This window comes from Prionailurus viverrinus, chromosome A3 (assembly GCF_022837055.1).
Source record: "Prionailurus viverrinus isolate Anna chromosome A3, UM_Priviv_1.0, whole genome shotgun sequence".
NCBI classification, from domain to species: domain Eukaryota; kingdom Metazoa; phylum Chordata; class Mammalia; order Carnivora; family Felidae; genus Prionailurus; species Prionailurus viverrinus.
This window is the reverse complement of record NC_062563.1, coordinates 29,555,369-29,575,370: the sequence shown is the minus strand read 5'-3', so window position 1 is coordinate 29,575,370 and position 20,002 is coordinate 29,555,369. Positions and strand designations below refer to the sequence as shown.

Here is a 20,002-nt window from a genome sequence, read left to right as displayed (position 1 = left end):
AGATAATGATGGTAACAGATTTCTCATCAGAAATGCAAGAGAAGGGCGCCTGGGTGGCTCAGCCAGTTGAGCATCCTGACTCTTGATTTCAGCTCAGGTCATGATCCCACGGTCATGGGATCAAGCCCCACATTGGGCTCTGTGCTGAGTGTGGAGCCTGCTTAAGATTCTCTCTCTCTCTCTCTCTCTCTCTCTCTCTGCCCTTCTCCCCAACTCACACACTCTCTCTCTCAAAAACAGAAAGACATGCAAGAGAAGACAATGAACATCTTAACAACAACAGTCAACCCCAAATTCTCTACCCCGTACTATACAAACAAATATTAAAGATCCCCTTCAGGCATAAGAAAAATGGAAATCTGGGTCTACAGAAAAGAATGGTTAACTACATGGGTAAATGTAGAAGATATTTTTCATCTTTTCAAAATCTCTTTGAAAGTAATTGGCTGGGGGCAACTGGGTGGCTCAGTCGGTTAAGCATCTGGCTCTTGTTTCGGCTCAGGTCATGATTTTGCGGCTTTGTGAGTTCAAGCCCTGCATTGGGCTCTGGGCTGACAGCTCAGAGCCTAGAGCCTACTTCAGATTCTGTGTCTTCCTCTCTCTCTCTCTGCCCCTCCTCCACTCGTGCTCTCTCTCTCTTGAAAATAAATAAACATTAAAAAAAGTTTTTTTTAAATATAAATTGTCTAAATTTTTGAATTTGTTGGCATAAAATTGTTCAAAATGTTCCTGATATATTTAATATATCTAGAATATATAGCGATGCCACATTCTCATTCCTGATATTGGCAAATTGTGTCTTCCCTCTTTTTTCTTGATCAGTCTGGCTATAGATTTATCCATTTTATTGATCTTCTAAGAGAACCAGTTTTTGGTTTCATTGATTTTCTCTATTGTTTATCTGTTTCCTATTTTGCTATTGATTAGTTCCTTTCTTCTGCTTACTTTGGATTTAATTTCATCTCCTTTTTCTGGTTTCCTAGAATGAAAGCTGAAGTCACTGAGTTAAGATTTTTTTAGCTATGACATCAAAAGCATAATACATAAAAGAAAAAAAAGTAATAAATTGGACTTCATGAAAATTTAAAAACTCATACTCTTCAAATAACACTAAGAGAATGAAAAGACAAGCCACTGGCTGGAAAAAAATTTTTTTTTTTTGTAAAATAGATATCTGACTTTTATCCACAGAATATAGACAGAAGATAGAGAATTCCTACAAGTTAGTAATAAGCAAACAACCCAATAAAAAGGAGGAGTGATGGCGGAAGATTTGAACAGTCACTTCTTGAAAGAAAACGTATGGATGGCAAATAAGCACATGAAAAGATGTTCAACATCATTAGTCAGTAGAGGTGTGCAAATTAAAGCCACAATAAGACCCCACCACACACCTATTAGAATGGCTAAAATTAAAAAGATAGACTATTATGCTGATGAGAATGTAGAGGCGCTACAACTCTCATACCCTGCTGGCGGGAATGTAAAATGGTACAACCTCTTTGGAAATCAGTTAGGCAATTACTTATAAAGTTAAACGTACTCTTTTTAAAAAATCTTTACTCATTTTTGGGAGAGGGAGAGAGAGGCAGAGAAAGAGAGGGACAGAAGATCCGAAGCGGGCTCTGTGCTATAAGCAGTGAGCCTGATGCAGGGCTTGAACTCACGAACTGTGAGATCATGACCTGAGCTGATGTTGGACACTAAACCAATTGAGCCACCCAGGTGCCCCAAAGTTAAACATACTCTTACTATATGATCTCACCATCACTCTTAGGATTTTTCCCAAGAGAAATGAAAGCACTTGTCCATAAAAGGACTTGCACATAAATGTTTATAAAGCTTTATTTGTAATAGCTAAAAACTGGAAACAACCCAGATGGCTATCAAGAGATGCTGGCACAAATACATTTTGCTATATTCATACAATGGAATACTACTCAGCAATAAAAAGGAATGAGCTGTTGATACATGCAACAACATGGATGAAACACACAAAGAAGATTATGCTGAGTGAAAAAAACCTAGACAAAAAAAGCACACATTGTATAATTTCATTTATATAAAATTCTACAAAATGCAAACAAATCTATAATGACAGAAAGCAGATCAGCAGTTGCCTGAGGATGGAGGCAAGGGGAGAGAGGGAAAGATTCCAAGGGGGCATGAAGGAACTTTTGGGGTTGAAAGGTGTGTTCGCTATTTCAATTGTGGTGATGGTTTCATCAGTATATACATATGTCACAACTTTTCAAACTGTATACTTCATGTACATTTTATTGCATATCGATTATACCTCATAAATTGCTTTTTTTATGCTTTTTTAATCCAATTTTTAATGTTTTGTTTTATTTTTGAGAGAGAGAGAGAGACAGAGTACAAGCAGGGGAGGGGCAGAGAGAGAGGGAGACAGAATCCACGAAGCAGGCTCCAGGCTCTGAGCTGTCAGCACAGAGCCCGATGTGGGGCTCGAACCTGTGAACCATGAGATCATGACCTGAGCTAAAGTCAGATGCTTAACTGACTGAGCCACCCAGGCGCCCCATAAAGTTAATTAAAAATAAAGAACAAGAAAACACACCTCTAAGTATCCCATGCATTGAAAAAGAAGTCATAACAGAAATTTAACAATCCTTGAAACTGAGTGATAATAAAAATATGAGATATGAAAATGTGAGCTATAGGAAAGTAGTATTTTAAAGAAATGTGATAGCCTTAAATGATTGTATTAGTAAGGAAGAAGGTCAGTGATTAATGAAATAAGTGTCCAACTCAAGAAATTAGGAAAGAACAAAACAAAGTCAAGGGAGAAGGGACAAAGTCAAGATAGATACAGAATTAATGTAATGCAAAGCAAACACACAAAAATTGGAAAAAGACTGAGTAAGCTAAAAGTCTTAGAAAAGTGACAAATTGCTGACAAACCTTATTGAAGAGAAAGATATGATACAAACAACTAATACCAGGAATGGAAAATGTTCATAGTTAAAAATACAGCAAAGAGAAAAAAGATAAGAGAACATTATGAACAACTTTATGGAAACAAATTTGAAAACTTAGGTACAATGTATAAATTCCTTAAAAAAAAATAACTCACCAAAGCAAAGTAAAAAAAGAAATAGAAGACCTAAAATGTCTATGACCATTTTAAAAAAAAGAGTCAATGGTTTAAAAATTCTCTCTTCCTCATCCACAAAAACTCGAGGCAAATTATAACAAATTTTCAAGGAACAAATCATTCCAAACTCATACAAACTCATCCAGCAAACAGTAAAAGAAAGACATGCCCCTTTTAATTATTTGAGGCTGGTACATCACTAACTGTCAAAATCATACCTGGACATTATAAGATAATTACAAGCCAATCACTGTTGAACATAAATGCAAAAACTCTAAAAATATTATTAACAATTCCAATTCCTGCAGCATATAGAGAAGACAGTAAACTATTATCAAGTTAGATTTCTACCAGTAGTAATTCAGGATTAGGAAAACCAGTAGTGGAATTCAGCGCATGAATAGTTTGAAGGAGAAGAGCTATCTGATCAACTCAGTACATGCAGAGAAAAGCAACATGTGAAGTTCAGCATCCATTCATGATTTTAAAAGCCTCCCAAAACAAAAATTTCTTACCAAACTTTTTAACCTGATGGAATATACTAGCAAATAGTTACAGGTAACCATGTTTTTAATAGTAAAACATTGGAAACATTTTCTTCAAAATAAAACACAAGACAAGAATTCCATTGCCACTGCTTGTACTCAGTGCTGTACTTGAGGTTTAGCCAGTGCAATAAAGTAAGAAAAAAAAGTACGTAAGAATTGAATAGAAAAAGAAACAGACAAGGTTGCATAAGACGACTGTCTATATAGAAAAAGCAAAACAGGGGTGCCTGGGTGGCGCAGTCGGTTAAGCGTCCGACTTCAGCCAGGTCACGATCTCGCGGTCTGTGAGTTCGAGCCCCGTGTCAGGCTCTGGGCTGATGGCTCAGAGCCTGGAGCCTGTTTCCGATTCTGTGTCTCCCTCTCTCTCTGCCCCTCCCCCGTCTATGCTCTGTCTCTCTCTGTCCCAAAAAAAATAAATAAACGTTGAAAAAAAAAAAAAAGAAAAAAGAAAAAGCAAAACAAATCTAAAGACAAAGATCCACATGCAAATACCAATTGTATTTCTCTATACTATCAACAAAGAGTTAGAAAATATAAAAAAAGATATAATTTGTAATAGCAACAAAATATAAACTGTACTAGAAATAAGCTGCTCATACATCTGAATGGCTCATTCTCTCATCTCTTTAAATCTTTCCTCAAATTCCACCTTCTCAATTTGGCCTACTATGACCAATCCATTTAAAAATCGCATTTCCCCAACCCCCAAATTCCTGATCAGTTTTTTTTCTCTATTTTTTTCAACATGTCACGTTCTACCACACTCAGAATTACTGCTTTTGCCTATCTTCCTTGTGTCTTCTCCCTCCATGAGTACAGATACTTTTGTCTGCTTTGTTTACTCTGGTATTCTCAGAGTCTAGAACAGTGCCTGGTACATAGTAGATGCTCAATAAATATTTATTGAATGAGTAAATAAATAAAAAAAATAAGTATATGTGGTCTTTATTGAGAAAATTGTACAACTTTACTGAAAGGCATTAGAGAAAATATACATAAATGGAGAGAGAAACCATATTCATGGATATGGATTCAGTAGCAAAAAGATGTGAATTCTCTTCCAAATTATTGTACAAGTTAATTGTAATATTAACCAAGGCACCCAAAGATCTGTGTGTGTGTGTGTGTGTGTGTGTGTGTGTGTGTGTGTGTGAGTGATTTTATAAATGGATTATAAAATTTATATGGAAACACAAAAGGCCAAAATATGCAATATTCTCCTCAAGAACAAGAGAGGGTAGGAGGCTTGCCCTACACACTTGTTTATATCATTATTGTAGAGCTATAGTGATTAAAAAACATGATGTCAGCACAGGGATTATCAAACAGATCAAAGGAATAAAACAAAGAGTCTAGAGACAGACCCACAAATAGAAGGAAACCTGATTTCGAATATAGATGATACTGCAGCTAAGTAGGAAAGGATGAAATATTTAGTAAGTGATACTAGAATAATTAGTGATTTATAAATAAAAGTAATTAGAATGACTCTTTAATTCACACAATGCCCCCAAATTAGTTCCATATGGATTATAAACCTAATTGTAAAATGAAAAACTGTAAAACCTTTACAAGAAAATATAGAAGAATATCTTTATGATGCAGCATAGGGAAAGAGTTCTGAAATAAAACACAGAGCAAACACCATGAGAAAAATATTGATAAATTCAGCTACATTGTGATACTTGAAATACACCTTCCTGATAAAGGATCAGTATCTAGGATTCATAAAGAATCATTAAAATCAGTATCAAAAACCCGAACAATTCAAAAAGAAAAATGGGCAAGACTTTAGCATATACTTAGTAGAAGTAATGCAAATACCAATAAACAAATAAAAATATGCTCAACTTCATTAGTAATCAAGAAAATGCAAATTAAATTCCCTGTGTGCCCACTAGGCTGGCAAACACGAAGAGGTTTGACATCAGTGAGTGTTGGTAAGGATGGAGAGCAATAGGAACTCAATCACTGTGGCTGGGAGCACTACTCAAGACAACCATCTTGAAAAACGCTTTGACCTTGACTCCTAAAGTTAATCACGTCCACACCCTATGACCTGGCAGATCCAGTCTGAGGTTGACATCCTAAACACACTCTTGCACCTGTTCGAATTAGGGGAGACAGACAAGAATGTTCAAGGCAGCTTTGCTTCTAACAGCAAAAACAAAGCACAGCCAACCATAGCTAAATACAGCACAATTAAAAAGAACATTTTAGAAGACTACTACAACGCGATATCACTTTTATAAAGTTAAAAATAAGCACAACTAAACATATTGTTTACAATCTAATTTTTAGCTATTAGATATTTTTTAGATATTTTCAGGATAAACCCACAGTTCATTTACTCATCACCTTTAGGAGAGGGGTAGGCATCGGTGTGAGATAGTGAAGGCTTCAGTAACACTTCTAATGTCGGGCACCGGGTGGTTCAGTCAGTTAAGTATCCGACTCTTGGTTTCAGCTCAGGTCATGAGCTCAGTTTGTGGGTTCAAGCCCCGCATTGGGCTCTGCACTGATAGTGTGAAGTCTGCTTGGGATTCTCTCTCTCTCTCTCTCTCTCTTTCTGCTCCTTCCCAGGCTCACACTCTCTCTCTCAAAATAAATAAATAAACTTAAAAAAATAGTATTTTTAATGTTCTAATTTTAAGTTAGTTGGTAGGTTCACAGGTGTACATTGATCATTATGCCTCATAATTTCTATCTTGTTATATTTTTCTTCTGTATGTATTATATGGGACACAAGAACTTGGTTATTTTTTCAAAGGGATCAAATATTTACATGTAAACAATGAAACCATAAAGGTACCAGGAGAAACCATAGGATACATTTAAAAATTTTTTTTTTCAGCGTTTATTTATTTTTGGGACAGAGAGAGACAGAGCATGAACGGGGGAGGGGCAGAGAGAGAGGGAGATACAGAATCGAAAACAGGCTCCAGGCTCCGAGCCATCAGCCCAGAGCCTGACGCGGGGCTCGAACTCACGGACCGCGAGATCGTGACCTGGCTGAAGTCGGATGCTTAACCAACTGCGCCACCCAGGCGCCCCGAGGATACATTTTTAAAAACAATGTTGGTGTGACAGAGGCCTTTCACGATGACAAAAATCCAGAGCACTTAAAAGATTGAGCGGCTGGGCAAGTTTCGTCATAAGAAGTTACAAGATAACAATCAACTAGAAAGAAAAAAGAGCGACACATGCAAAGGGCTAATTTCCTTAACATATACTCCTACAAATCAATAACGAAAGCCAATCCTTCATAGAAAAATACACAAAGGGGGCACCTGGGTGGCTCCGTCAGTTAAGCGTCCCACTTCGGCTCCGGTCACGATCTCGTGGCTCATGGGTCTGAGCCCCACATCGGGCTCTGTGCTGACAGCTCAGAGCCTGGAGCCTGTTTCAGATTCTGTGTCTCCCTCTCTCTGCCCCTCCCCCGCTTGTGCCCTGCCTGTCTCTCTCAAAAATACATAACAGACATGAAAATTTTTTTTTTAAAAAAGAAAAAGAGGGGCGCCTGGGTGGCGCAGTGGTTAAGCGTCTGACTTCAGCCAGGTCACGATCTCGCGGTCCGTGAGTTCGAGCCCCGCGTCAGGCTCTGGGCTGATGGCTCAGAGCCTGGAGCCTGTTTCCGATTCTGTGTCTCCCTCTCTCTCTGCCCCTCCCCCGTTCATGCTCTGTCTCTCTCTGTCCCAAAGATAAATAAACGTTGAAAAAAAAATTTAAAAAAAAAGAAAAAAAGAAAAAGAAACAAAGGATATGAACAGATAGTCCACAGAAAAGGAAATACAAATAGACTTTAGATACCTGAAACCATGTTCAACCTCAGAGTGACAGAAATGAAATTCACCAGGATATCCCAATACACTTTGCTGACAGAGAAAGATTTAAAAAAAATATATACATATAGTGACCACTGCTTGTTGCATTTTTCAACCCCAAGATCGCTTGCCTTTACTCCCTGAAGATTTTACTGCTGCATCACTACACACACTCTTGGACAATGATCCTGTCATAACTCTTGGTGGTTTCATGATCAATATAGATAGATAGTTCTTCCAAGACATTCTCCTCTGCATTCCGTGAGCATCACTCCTCCAGTGACCTTGTCTCTACCTTTCCTTGGCCACATCTTACTGATAAATGTAATCCCTGAATAATCCTCCCTACGGACAACCCACGGTCTCACCATCTTCTAAACTCCAGCTCAACCCCTTTCTGGTACCTCAACTCCAAAAAATTGTTTTGCCCCATCACAGAACCTGCATGCCCTGTATCTTGCTTTCTCTTCACCCGCCCATATTCCTCTCCCTATCTAGCTTAAATTCCTGGTTCCATTTTCGTAAACACCCTTTGCATACTCTTTTCGCTCTCTTGCCCTCTCGGGTTTCAATACACTCACCTGGCAACCCCCTAATTCTGCTTCTACGCAACCGCTTACCTGTTCTGCACCTGCCCTCTCATGTAGTTTAGCGTGGCTGGAGAAATTTCTCACTTATGACCATAAACCTGAGGCAGGCCCTTCGTAGCTGCTTGGTAATCACATGACGTTTCCATGGTTCACTCATCCTCCTGGACAACTATTTCATGCCCTAGTGTCTCCTTCTCCATCCTTATCCTTCACTGTTGGCCTTGCTTCCCCTTACACTGAGAAAACAAAGCAATCAGGAAAGAAGATGTCCTGATTTGCCCACTTCCGGGTCCAGGCTCTCTGACTTCCTTGCTCTGTCCATTGAGAACTGTCTGCGCTCCCAGCTAAACCAGTCCTCCACCCATGCATGGGATCTCATGCCCTCTGCTGACTAAAGGACATGGCTTCAGCAATTTCCACCTCTATCTCTCCTGTAGCATCGTTTCCCCCTTTCCTACTGGGTTCTCCCTTCAGCATATGAAGACGCTGTATTTTTTTCTTGACCTTTTCATTTCTCTGATTTCTTTATTTTAATTTTTAAGAAATGTTTATTTTGGGGCACATGGCTGGCTCCGTTGATTGCGCATCCGGCTTCGGCTCAGGTCTTGACCTCACAGGCGAGTTCGAGCCCCGCATCAGGCTCTGTGCTGACAGCTCAGAGACCGGAGCCTGCTTTGGATTCTGTGTCTCCCTCTCTCTCTGCCCGTCTCCTGCTCTCTCTCTCTCTCTCAAAAATAAACGTTAAAAAAAAGTATTTTATTTACTTACTTTGAGAGAGAGAGAGAGAGAGAAAGAGTGCAGGTATGCATATGTGAGAGCAGGGGAGGGGCAGAGACAGAGGAAGAGAGAGAATCCCAAGCAGTGAGATTCTGAGCAGGGAAGCCTGCCCCAGGCTTGATCCCACCAACCGCCAGATCATGACCTGAAATCAGCCAACAGTTGGTCACTTAGCCGACTGGGCCACCTAGGTGCCCTTCTGATCCCTTTAGAGCAGAACCAGAGTCCCTTTGTTCACTGCCTCTAGTCTCTCTTCTCCCGTTCTCAGACACCCTCCTAACAGACTTCTGCCCCTCCACTCTATTGGAATAGCTCTTGTTCAGGTCACCGATGTCCCCCTCATTGCTAAATGTAATGGTCAATTCTTAGTCTCCATGAGATCATGACCTAAGTGGAGATCAAGAGCTAGCTGCTGACTGAGCCACACAGGTGTCCCTGGAATGTTTTCTTATCCAGACTTCTAGGACATTCCACTCCTCCGACTTTCCTTGTACTGCCTTGGCTGCTGTTTTTCATTCTCCTTTGCTGGCTCTGCATCTCCATGACCTCTAAACACTGGATAGCCCAGATTCAGTTCTTGGACCTCTTCTATTTTCATTCAGCATTGATTCTCTTAACGACTTCATTCATTCATTCATTCATTCATTCATTCATTCATTCAGATTTCTATCTGCAGCCTGGACCTTTCCCTTGAGATCCATCATCATGTTTTCAGCTGCTTATCAACCCCCCTGGACATTTAACAAACATCTTAACACCAAACTCCTGACCTCTCTCCTCCCAAACCCACTCGTCCTGAAATCTCTCCTCAGGAAATAGGAACTCTGTCCTTCCGGGCTGATCAGCTCAGAAATCTTGGATGTCTTTAACTCCCCTCTCTCTGTGTCACTTTGTCTCTCTTCCCGTAACAGATCCTGTCAGCTCTGCCTATGAAATTTATCCAACCACTTCCTGCCTAACACCCCGTCTATAACAGCCTCCGCTTACTCTCACCTGGATAACTGTACTGGCTTCATAACTCAACTCCCTGCCTCCCCCGTTGCCTCCTACAGGTCATCCGCAACACACGAGTCAGAGTGATCTTGCTAAAATATAAATCAGGTCATCTCATTCCCCTCCCAAGCCTCTCCTGCCTGCCCCCCTATCCCCCGCCCATGGCTTCCATGCCATTCAGAATAAAAGCCAAAGTCCTTATAATGATCTATATGCAACCTACAAGGCCCTGTCTGCATGGTCTTGCCCGCCTCCTCCCCCACCCGCTGGTTCTCTGACACCACCTCCTCCCATGGTCCCTCTTCCTCCGGTCACCTGCGCTTTCTTGCTCCTCCTTAAATGCATCAGGTACGCTCCTGCCAAGAATATTCTTCCCCTGGATTCAAACACGGCTCCCTCCCTTACTTCCTTCAGGCCTTGGCTCAAATGTCATCTTTTCAGCGAGGCTTTCCTTAAATCCTCTAAAACTGCAATACCCCCTTCCTGGGCACTCTCTGATCTTTCGTGACGTTTGCTTTTTCTCCTTAGCCGTTACCACCATCTAAGATAATATCCATTTCACTCATTCAGTTCGTGTCCACCTCCCCTGCTAGATCATAAGCCCATAAACACAAGCATTTTTGTCTGTTTCAGTCGCTGCTTAATCCACAGAATATGGAAGAGACCCTGGCACAGAGTGAATATTAAAGAATGTATATTTGTTGAATGAATAAACAACATATTTAATTGGCCAGAGGGTGGGCAACAGGCGTTCTCAAAACTGCTGGTACGAATACCAACTGTGTAATCTCCACAGAAGGCAAATTGACAATAACTATTAAAATTACAAATGCAGGGGCGCTTGGGTGGCTCAGTCAGTTAAGCGTCTGACTTCAGCTCAGGTCATGATCTCATGGTTCATGAGTTCGAGCTCCGCATCGGGCTCTGTGCTGACAGCTCAGAGCCTGGGGCCTGCTTCAGATTCAGTGTCTCTTTCTCTCTCTGCCCCTCTTCTGCTCATGCTCTCTCTCTCAAAAATAAATAAACATTAAAAAAACTACAAATGCATATCTCCTCTGACCCAGAAGTGCTGCTTTTAAAGTATCCTTCATATAAATGCATGTATGTGCAAAGTGACACATGGAGAAAGTAAGCCACTGCAGAATATTTTATCCCCGAAAAGGAACGAAAACAGCCAAATTGTCCAGCAATGGCAGACTATAAGAAATTATAGCTTTTCCATCCCATGGAATAGTTTGCAGTAGCAAAAAAGAAGAAAGAGACTTCTTGTGTCCTGATGGAACCTCCCGGATACACACGTTTTTTAGAGAAGAGAAAAGGAGCTGAAAAGTACAGTCAGTGTGCCATTATTTTTATAAACATAAAAGGAAAGGTACAAAAAGAATACGTATCTGCATTTTCTCATCTGTGTGCAGACTGTCTCAAGAAAGATGCCCAAGAAACTGCTAACAACGGTTGCTTGTTTGGAGGGCAATGGATGGGTGAGACGCAGAGGTGGGAGCCTTTCTCTCCCCCCGCCCCCCCCCCCGCCCATAAACTCTTTTAAACCCGAATTTTTGCTCCTGTGAAGGGTTATCTATTGAGAGGAGAATAAGGAGAATAATTCAAAAGGAAACAAAATAATTTTTAAAACATCGTGGTGGCAGCATGCATCTTTACACGCATCGCCTTGACGATCCTGTGACCGAAACCCACCAAGCATGTCCCCACTTTTCAAACGAAGGAAACGGGAGTTTAGAGACGTCAAGTCAAGCAGTGCAGGGGTAGAATGGGATGGGGGACTGGAACCCTGCTTACCCTGCCTTTCTCTTGCCAGCCCCTCAGTCCTCCCAGCCCATGTTCTGGGCTCTGGTTCACTTCCTCCGGCCCCCACCGCCCCCCCACCCCGGCTCCCCAGAGTGGTGCCCTTCCACAGGGACCACACTCCTAGGCCCAACCCCAGAAATCTACCACCGGGAGCTTCGCTCAGAGGCCAGGGGGGGCAGCTCCCTGGAGTCTGACAGTTCGTCTCTGCTTAGAGCCACCAACAGGAGGGTGGGTGCGCCACCATGCCCCGTGGCTGAACCCAGCCCGCCCTGGCCCCCCCAGGGCCTCCAGCCTGTACCTGTCAATAATGACCGGGTCAGAGGGTGTCTCGTTCCGGTTGCCACAGCTCTTCCGGTCACAGCACCGGCTGGGGGTAGATGAGAAGAGAGGGAAGGAGGAAAGGGAGGGAAGGAGAAGGTGTGTGTGTGTGTGTGTGTGTGTGTGTGTGTGCACGCGCGCACGAGTTCGCATACATGCTTCAGGATGAGGATACTGATGTCCTGTCTCTGACTGTGGAATCCCTGGTCCAGGGGACTCATTCCCAGGAGCCTGGGGGAGAAGGAAGGGTCTTTGTGGGGACCTGGAGGGCCCAGTCCTGAGGGCAAGGTTGGCTGGGGAACCCTTGTCCCAATGGCATGCTGCTCCTGGCGGATTCAGGAAAAGCAGGCTGCTGGCCACCTACAGGGTCTCTCCCTCTCTCTCTCTCTCTCTCTCTCTCTCTCTCTCTCTGGACACTTTTTATACACATAGAAAAGAGCTCAAATTGGAAGCATGCAGCTCATAAATTTTCAAAAAGTGAACCCACCCATGCAACCAGCACCCAGACCAAATGTGACGATGTGATCAGAGCCCCAGAAACCCCCTCATGCCTCTTCCTTGTCACTACTCTTCCCAAAGGTAGCCGGTGTCCCAACCAGATTTTTGAATGCTATTCTCTTCTCCATGCATGAAGAACTGCCTCTCAGGACCCTGTATGACTGGCATCTCCGGAGGAGACCTTGCCTAGAAATGCCAAGCTCTGGGGTAACGAGGGAAGGGGAGCCAAGAGCTGTGCCTCCCCCCCCACCCCCGCCACGGCCCCGCCCCCCCTCCCCACCCCGCTGAGGGAGCACCCTGAGGTTCACCTAGGAAGCAGCAAAGTTTCCTCTCTCTAGCTCCTGAGCTAATCCGGGAGGCCCAACCCTGCTCCCCCCTCCCCCCAGCGAGCCTCCCCTGAGCTTTATTAGTTAAGCTTTCCAGTGGTGGCAGGAGGCCTCTCTTACAAAAACACTTGGCGAAGCCACATAAACAGGCCAGGCTAATGGGGCCTCAAGGACCCTCTCTTCAGCCAGCGCTGTGCTCAAGGGCCTCCCTCCTCCCTCACCGCCTTCCCCCACCCGGCTTCCCTAGGGAGCTGTGAGGAGGAGGAGGGGGGTGACAGTGGTCAGGAGCAGGGCCTGGTGGGGACCGAGGGGCAAGGTGCAAGTGACCCAAACCTTCTCACCTGCACATGATCTCATGAGTGAGCAGCACTCGGCACATTTCGGGGTTCTTGTCCTGCCCCTCATAGATGATGGCCTGGGGGGAGAGGGGGAGTGCACAGGCTCGAGGGGAAGGAGGCTCCTCTCAAGTCCAAGTGGAGGGAAGAGATGAGCCCTGCCCCCACGGAAGATCATGCCCTCCAACTTGCTCTGGGCCTCTGGGGCGCCCAAGAAGGCAAAGCAGGAGCTGGGATCTGGGCCAAATCAGGACCACCACAGTGGGGGGCGGGATGGGCTAGAGTGTCACGAGGTCGGTCTACAGATTCTGATTGTCCGCAGGCCGCGCTTTCCAGAGCCAGCTCTGTTTGAGGCTGGGGATGTCCCCAGACCACAAGGACCAAGGTCAAGTTGTTGGTGGGGTAGACACACTCTTTTCTCCACTGTTTCCATGCCCCTAGTGGACCTCTGCCTCCTGCTCAGAGGCACTGTCCCTCTGGGCTCTCCGTATCGTGTCCTCAGCCCAGGGCCGCGTGTCCCCTTGCACTGTTCTATCAGCCTCCCCATGGGTCCCTTAGCATCTGCTCTGCCCCCCGAAGCAGGGAGTGCGAGCTTCATAAACCGCAGCTCTGGTTTCCCACTTTCTAACCCTCTGCGCCTCCCGGCCAGCTCTCACTTGTGGGGTCCCTGTCTCTCTGGACCTCCTCCAACCCCTTCCACATTTGTCCCCTGCACGGTCCCATTTGCCACACTGCCTGGTCTGCCTCCCACACCGCGGTGACCGCAGGCTTTCTAGAAATAAACCACTTCTTCCTCTGCCCGGGGATTGGGTGGAGGCTACTTGAAGACTGTGGGAAAGCCCGTCTCCACCTTGCATTCCAGGCCACTGACTGGCCCATTTGTGACACAACCCTGTTCCTTACCAGCACTCACAACTTCTCTGAAGAAGCCCTGAGTCTTGGGGCCCTGCCTTTGGCAGGATCCACAGGGATTTACTCAGATTTCAATTTCCCCAAGCTCCTTATGCTGGCCTCTGAGCCTCCTGTGACCTTCCACGGCAGCAAGGCACTAAGGATCTGCAGTAGAAGCTCTGGGGTCCCACCTGGTCCCCTTTCCTGGACCAGTGCTCCCACCCCCCAGCTGTGGTTAGTGTAGGCTGCTAAGGGCTTTCTCTTGAGAGTTGCCCTCAGCACATAGGAGCTGCCTAGCCTGGAAATGTCTCAAAAGTTACACTCTCCCCTTGGGAGTGGTCCGCAGCCAACGACTGACTGATACAGGATACAGAATCCTGGCCTCCTTGCCTCAAGGGGGCGCAACTTGGGTGCCATTCCGTCTCTAGAGCTCCCTGTGGATCAGGCTGAGGCTAGACTCCAGCTGGGACCACGTCCTTGCTGAGCCCCGCTCAGCCTTCTCTGTCCTGCTTCCTTCTCTCCCCTTCTCCTGAGTGCTTCTCCACTGCTCCCCAATAAAGCCCATGCACCTGAATGCCCCTCTAGGCTGGGCTTCTAGGGGAGGCAACCTAAGAGCCTTTGTACAAATATTACCTTCTTCCAGATTGCAGGGCAAGGCCATGCACACCCTCCTGCCGTGTGGGGGCTGGACCAGTGGGGAGGAGCAGCATGGGGGAGGCGGGGGCAGGGATGAGGATTCACACTCAAATGGGGTCGGAGAGGAGGGCGGGATGGGCCTGAGCATCCCCTGGGCTGGCTCACCTGCTTGGACATGGAGTCAATGAGGCGCACATAGAGGTCCTGCTCCGTCCGAAGTCCTAAGGGTGGGGAGGTGGAGAGGGCTTGCTGGGGCCTCCGATGACGCCACACCCTCCCCGCCTGGAGCCAGGCCCTCCTCCGCCGGAGGAATGGGGCCTTCTACGTCACACAAGGTTCGGGGATCCTAGACCTCCTCTGGGCGTCACTCACCATTGTTATACACCAATCGGAGGCGGTAATGGATCCCATTGTTTGTCTTTTCAGCCCCAGGTTCCTGCAGGGACAAGATGGGGAGGATGCTTAGTGTTCACGTGGATCCTCCAGCCTCCCCTCAGCTCCCCCCACCTCATCCCACGCCCTCTCCCTCCCTTCCATCCATTCCACCCCCCTCTCTGTCCGCCTCCTCACGGGCTATTCATTCAACTGCCCAGTGGGAGGGGGTTCCGGGAAGCCCTCCCTCCCCACCCCATGCTCTGGCCCACGAGCCTCTCACACGGTCCTTTTCCACGAAATCGATGAAGGCTGTGCGCTCCACCTCCACGGGCTGCCCCTGCCGGTCATACATGGCCAGCACGAAGTGGAAGAAGTTGGATTTCCTGAGGTTGGAGGGGGGCTGCTTCTCAAAATGTGCGCGTGCCAGGCCCACGCCACTGCGAGGAGGAAAGGAGCTGGAAAACCACCGGAAGTGCCCTCCGGAGAGAAAGACCCCATCGCCTCCGACCAGGAAGGTGAGCTGGTCAGGACATGGGTCTGACATGGCAAGAGTCTGGGCAAGAAATTAGATTGGATGGGCCCATTCCATCCTTGCCTTTGCCAGAGATCTCAGTTCTAGACAGGGCTCCCCAGACGGCGGTCACCCTAGCCTGCTCTGCTGACGACAAGTGTCACAGCAGGCAGCAGTGGAGGCAGGTTTTCCCCTGGGCCCCACATTTTGAAAGGCTGATCTCTAAAACCACATATATGAGCGGCCAATCTAACTGACCAGAGGCACCTGTGACTGCCCTTTAGAGCATCAGGGGGCAGCTAGGAGGTTCTGGAACAAACAACCCACTGTACCCCAGCCTGTGACATGAAACTGGTGCAGGACCATTAATCTGTCCAGCCCACAACCCGGGCTATGTCTGAAGGCAGGGGGTGTCCTCCGTAGGTATATAGGGACCTGCCTTCACACTTTGGGAAAGATACACGCTGGTTCCCTTGGGCAGAAGGACCTTCTGGTCTAGCCTTGCCCAGACTTTCTCCTGGCTCATCAGAAACGATTCCTAGAAGCAAGGCCTGGGTGAGGGCAGAGGGAAAACAAAGGCCCTATTCATCAAGTATTTCCTCAGCCTCAACGACGTACCAAGCACTGGACGCATGGCACTGAGTGGGGCCAGAATTAAATGCCTGGAAGGGAGGGAAGACAGATACAGAGAGCTATAGCACAAGGCACAGTGGTGGGTACTCCCCCAAAGATGTTACTATGCAAAAAATCTATAGAGGCAAATCACTTCTGTCTGTGAGAGGTGAGGGAAAGCCTTCACGGAGACGGTGGCTGTTCCCCTGGTTCTTGAGGAGTGACTAGGAGCTCGACAGTTGCAGCAGGCCAAGGGGCAGAACAAACAGCATGAGAAATGGTTGTAGGTGTGAGGGTTGGTGTCACTGGACCAGATTTTAGATTTTAGATTTCTAGATTTTTTTTTTTTAACGTTTATTTATTTTTGAGACAGAGCATGAACGGGGGAGGGTCAGAGAGAGAGAGAGGGAGACACAGAATCTGAAACAGGCTCCAGGCTCTGAGCTGTCAGCACAGGGCCCGACGCAAGGCTCGAACTCACGGACCGCGAGATTGTGACCTGAGCCGAAGTTGGATGCTTAACCAACCGAGCCACCTAGGCGCCCCTAGATTTCTAGATTTTAGAAAGTGAAGTGAAGAGAAGAAAAGTTGCATTGGTAGTGCCAGACTGCGGAGACACAAAAACCAGGCCATGGAGTTTAGACTTTCTCCTCCGGGCCACTCTTAAAAAGAGTGTTCCTTGGGTCTCTTGTAGCTTCAGATCCTCCTTCTACAAAAGGTGGCTGTGGCCACAGTCACCGGGAAATGAGGCTTCGTGGCGTGCACAAGTGTATGTGGGGGGCCCTGGGACACCCTCCAGGAATGGACCTTACTTGACTTGGCTCAGGCTGGCGTTCCCGCGTGTGGTAGCCAAGATGGTGCCCCATGATCCCCTCCTCCTGGCATTCACGCCCTTGTGTAGTCCCCTCCCAGACTGTATCGGGGTTGGTCTGTGTGGCCAATAGGATGCAGCACAAATGAGAGCATATGATTTCCAAGGTTAGGTCATAAAAGACACGGTGACTTCTGCCTTGTTCTGTTGGATCAGCTACCCAGAGCAAAGCTGGCTGCCATCTTGTGAGGACACTCAAGCAGCCATGTGGAAGGTCTACATGGAGAAGACCCAAGGTCTTCTGCCAGCCCTCAGCTTGCCAGCAGCATGAATGAGCCACATTGGAAGAAGATCTACCAGCCCCAGCAAAGCCTTCAGATGACTGCAGCCTCATAAGAAGCCCTGAGCTGCCCCCTGATTTCTGACTCTGAGAAACTGTGTGAGATAATGGATGTTGAGGGATGTAGTTTGATAAATACAAGGAAAGGCCACCAGAAGGTTCTGAAGCCAGGCAGGGCTTAGAAGATGATGCCTGTGGGGAGGGTGCATTGGGGTGGGAAAGAGAAGCTGCCCCAGGGATGCGGATAGGATGAGGGTGATGGTGCTGGGATATTCATGCAAAACCATAATATCTGGGATATCCTGGCTTGAGAGCCTTGTTATGTTTTTACTCATATTTATTCAGGATTTTTTTTTAATGTTTATTTATTTTGAGAGAGAGCGAGGGCACTGTGCACACAAGCACACGCAAGGTGGGGAGGGGTGGGGCAGAGACGGAGGGAGAGAAAGAATCCCAAGCAGGCTCTGTGCTGTCAGTGCAAAGCCCTATGTGGGGCTCGAGCCCAGATCCCACGAACCATGAGATCATGACCTGAACCGAAATCAAGAGTCGGACGCTTAACCCACTGAGGCACCGAGGCGCCCCTCCTACATATTATAGTAAATACAATGAAAGGACCAGTGTTCTACCTCCTCAAGCCTACTTGAGAGCTTCACCGTTCCATGTGAAATGCTGATTTCAGAGGCAGAAATGATGGTCTTCTTTCTCTCTGATCAAGGAGTTGGAGGAGGGCCACCCACACCTTCTCTTCCTCACCAACCACCTGTCCCTTTCTGCAGGGATGTTCCCCCTCCAGCTTCCCATTTCCTCAGCCTTCTCCTCCCCTCCCTTTCAGGCTGCCGGTCCTTTCAAGTCCTGGCCTTGACCCTCCTGCTTCCCATTTGCCAGAAGCAGGGACGCTGAAGAGCTTTGATCACAGCAGGTCCTTGATTACTGTTGATGCATATGCTAATGAGGCAGCAACACTGACCCCAGGACCAGTTTAGGGGTGGTGGGAGGAGGTGCTCCCAGGGTCAGTTTCCAGGACCACCTGAGGGGAGAAAAGGCAGAAGGGTGGGCTTGTGGAGCCCTCCCCATCACTGTGCCCTTTATTCCATCAGCTAGCCTAGGGAAGGTGTCTAGAAGGCTCTCAGGCAGCAGGGATGGAAGGTCCAAGGAGAGGGGCCTTAACAGACAAGGGGTGGATGCCGAGCAATAACGCAATCCCCTAGACCACTCAGTGTACCCTTTCTTCACAGACACCCCTGCACTTCCAGGCCAAGAGTAAATCAATGATGTTGGCATGCGTCTCTCTCATCCATCCCTCTTGGCAAATGTCAGTCAGTCCCGGGTCCTGGCTGCCTGCCAGCTCCTGCCAGGCTTCTAAGGACCAGACCTAGGAAGTCTGGCCCAAGTCCCAAGCCAAACTCCCTTCACGGGGCTGCCCTCCATCCAAGAGGGGATTCCTGGGGACAGAGGTCAGGAAACCCAGGGAGAGAGAAGAGAGCAGGTCCTTCTGCCCCCTGCCTGGGCCTGCGTACCAGCACCCAGTGCTGCCAGCTGGGGGACACGGAGCAGCTGCACTGCCTCACGCACCTGTGCCCTACCCCAAAGTGGGGTCAGGCTCAGTTCCATTCCTGGGGAAGCCCAGCACCGTCGTCCCTTCCCCACCTTGCTTAGCAGGTCTGAGGCACCCGCCTCTTCCCTGGCTCACAGACATCCAGGCAAAACAGTGGGACAGGTGGCTAGTTTACAGCTCCCGACAGGATTACTATCAGGTGAACAAGGACAGAACAATATGAGGAAGAGCTCCAGCCCCCTGCAGACCCGGAGAGGACCGCAGAGTGGGCGAGACCCCTGCTGGGCACACCCAGGGCTCGCTCCTGGTCTGTGAGTGCCTGCAGTTCACCCTGCTCATACTCTGGCTGGACATGTGAGAGGGTCAAGGTGAAATAGAGTAAGTTTTACTTTAAAGGCATTCCGGTATTTCCTATGAGCAAGAGACAGAGAATGACATAAGGGTCAGCACATCAGCAAGAACGTGAGGTAGGTCTGGACTATCCTTCCTTCTCCTTCCTGGCTCCCCCCCCACCCCCCGCTCTGTACCCTGCACCCCCAACGTGCAGGAGGTGACCAATCAACATCCTGAAGTGGGAGTGCAAGCCCCAAAGGGAGAGGGGTGGGAGGGGTAAGGAGAGACTTTTGCTCTTGTAATGAGGAAACAAACCAAGATGAAAGAACACAAAGGAAGAAAAGAGAGATTGACTCAAACTCAGAAAACAGACATGGGGGGGGCAGGGGTGCAGAGAGGTCTGAGAGCCCCTGCTGGGTGCAGGTGGGCTACCGGTGGGAGGTGGGGCCACTGTCTGCTCTCTTACTGGCTTAGAGACAGACGGATGTGGATGAAGGCCAATGTCTCTGATTCTGTGGTCTCCAAGATGGGGTTGCCCAAGACCGCCACCGGGATGCGGGGAGAAACTACAGGCATGTCTCTGGCTATGAATCCTTTATCTACAAGAAAGAAGGGCAGCAGGAGTAGAGTCCCTGAAGTCTGGAGAGGCAAGGCTTCAAAGGCAAACAGTGATTCCAGGAAACACTTGGCCAGGCTGGGGAATGAGACAGGGAAAGGCACTCCCTAAAGGGTGCCTTATCAACAAGTTACTGCCCTGGGCAACTGCAGCTCAGGCGGCTGGGAGCTCTGGAAACAGTCTAGA

At 47.2% G+C, this 20,002-nt stretch overlaps 1 protein-coding gene across 1 annotated transcript in view; it reads right to left on the bottom strand.

The window, feature by feature from the left end:
- Nucleotides 1–20,002, bottom strand: part of EBF4 (EBF family member 4) — a 59,168-nt gene that overhangs the window by 32,675 nt on the left and 6,491 nt on the right. Inside the window, exons 3-7 of the mRNA XM_047854088.1 lie at nt 15,316–15,472; nt 15,033–15,096; nt 14,826–14,881; nt 13,140–13,213; nt 11,955–12,023 (exon numbers count right to left, since the gene is read on the bottom strand). Coding sequence (XP_047710044.1) covers nt 11,955–12,023; nt 13,140–13,213; nt 14,826–14,881; nt 15,033–15,096; nt 15,316–15,472 — 420 coding nt within the window. The remainder of the gene's footprint in view (nt 1–11,954; nt 12,024–13,139; nt 13,214–14,825; nt 14,882–15,032; nt 15,097–15,315; nt 15,473–20,002) is intronic.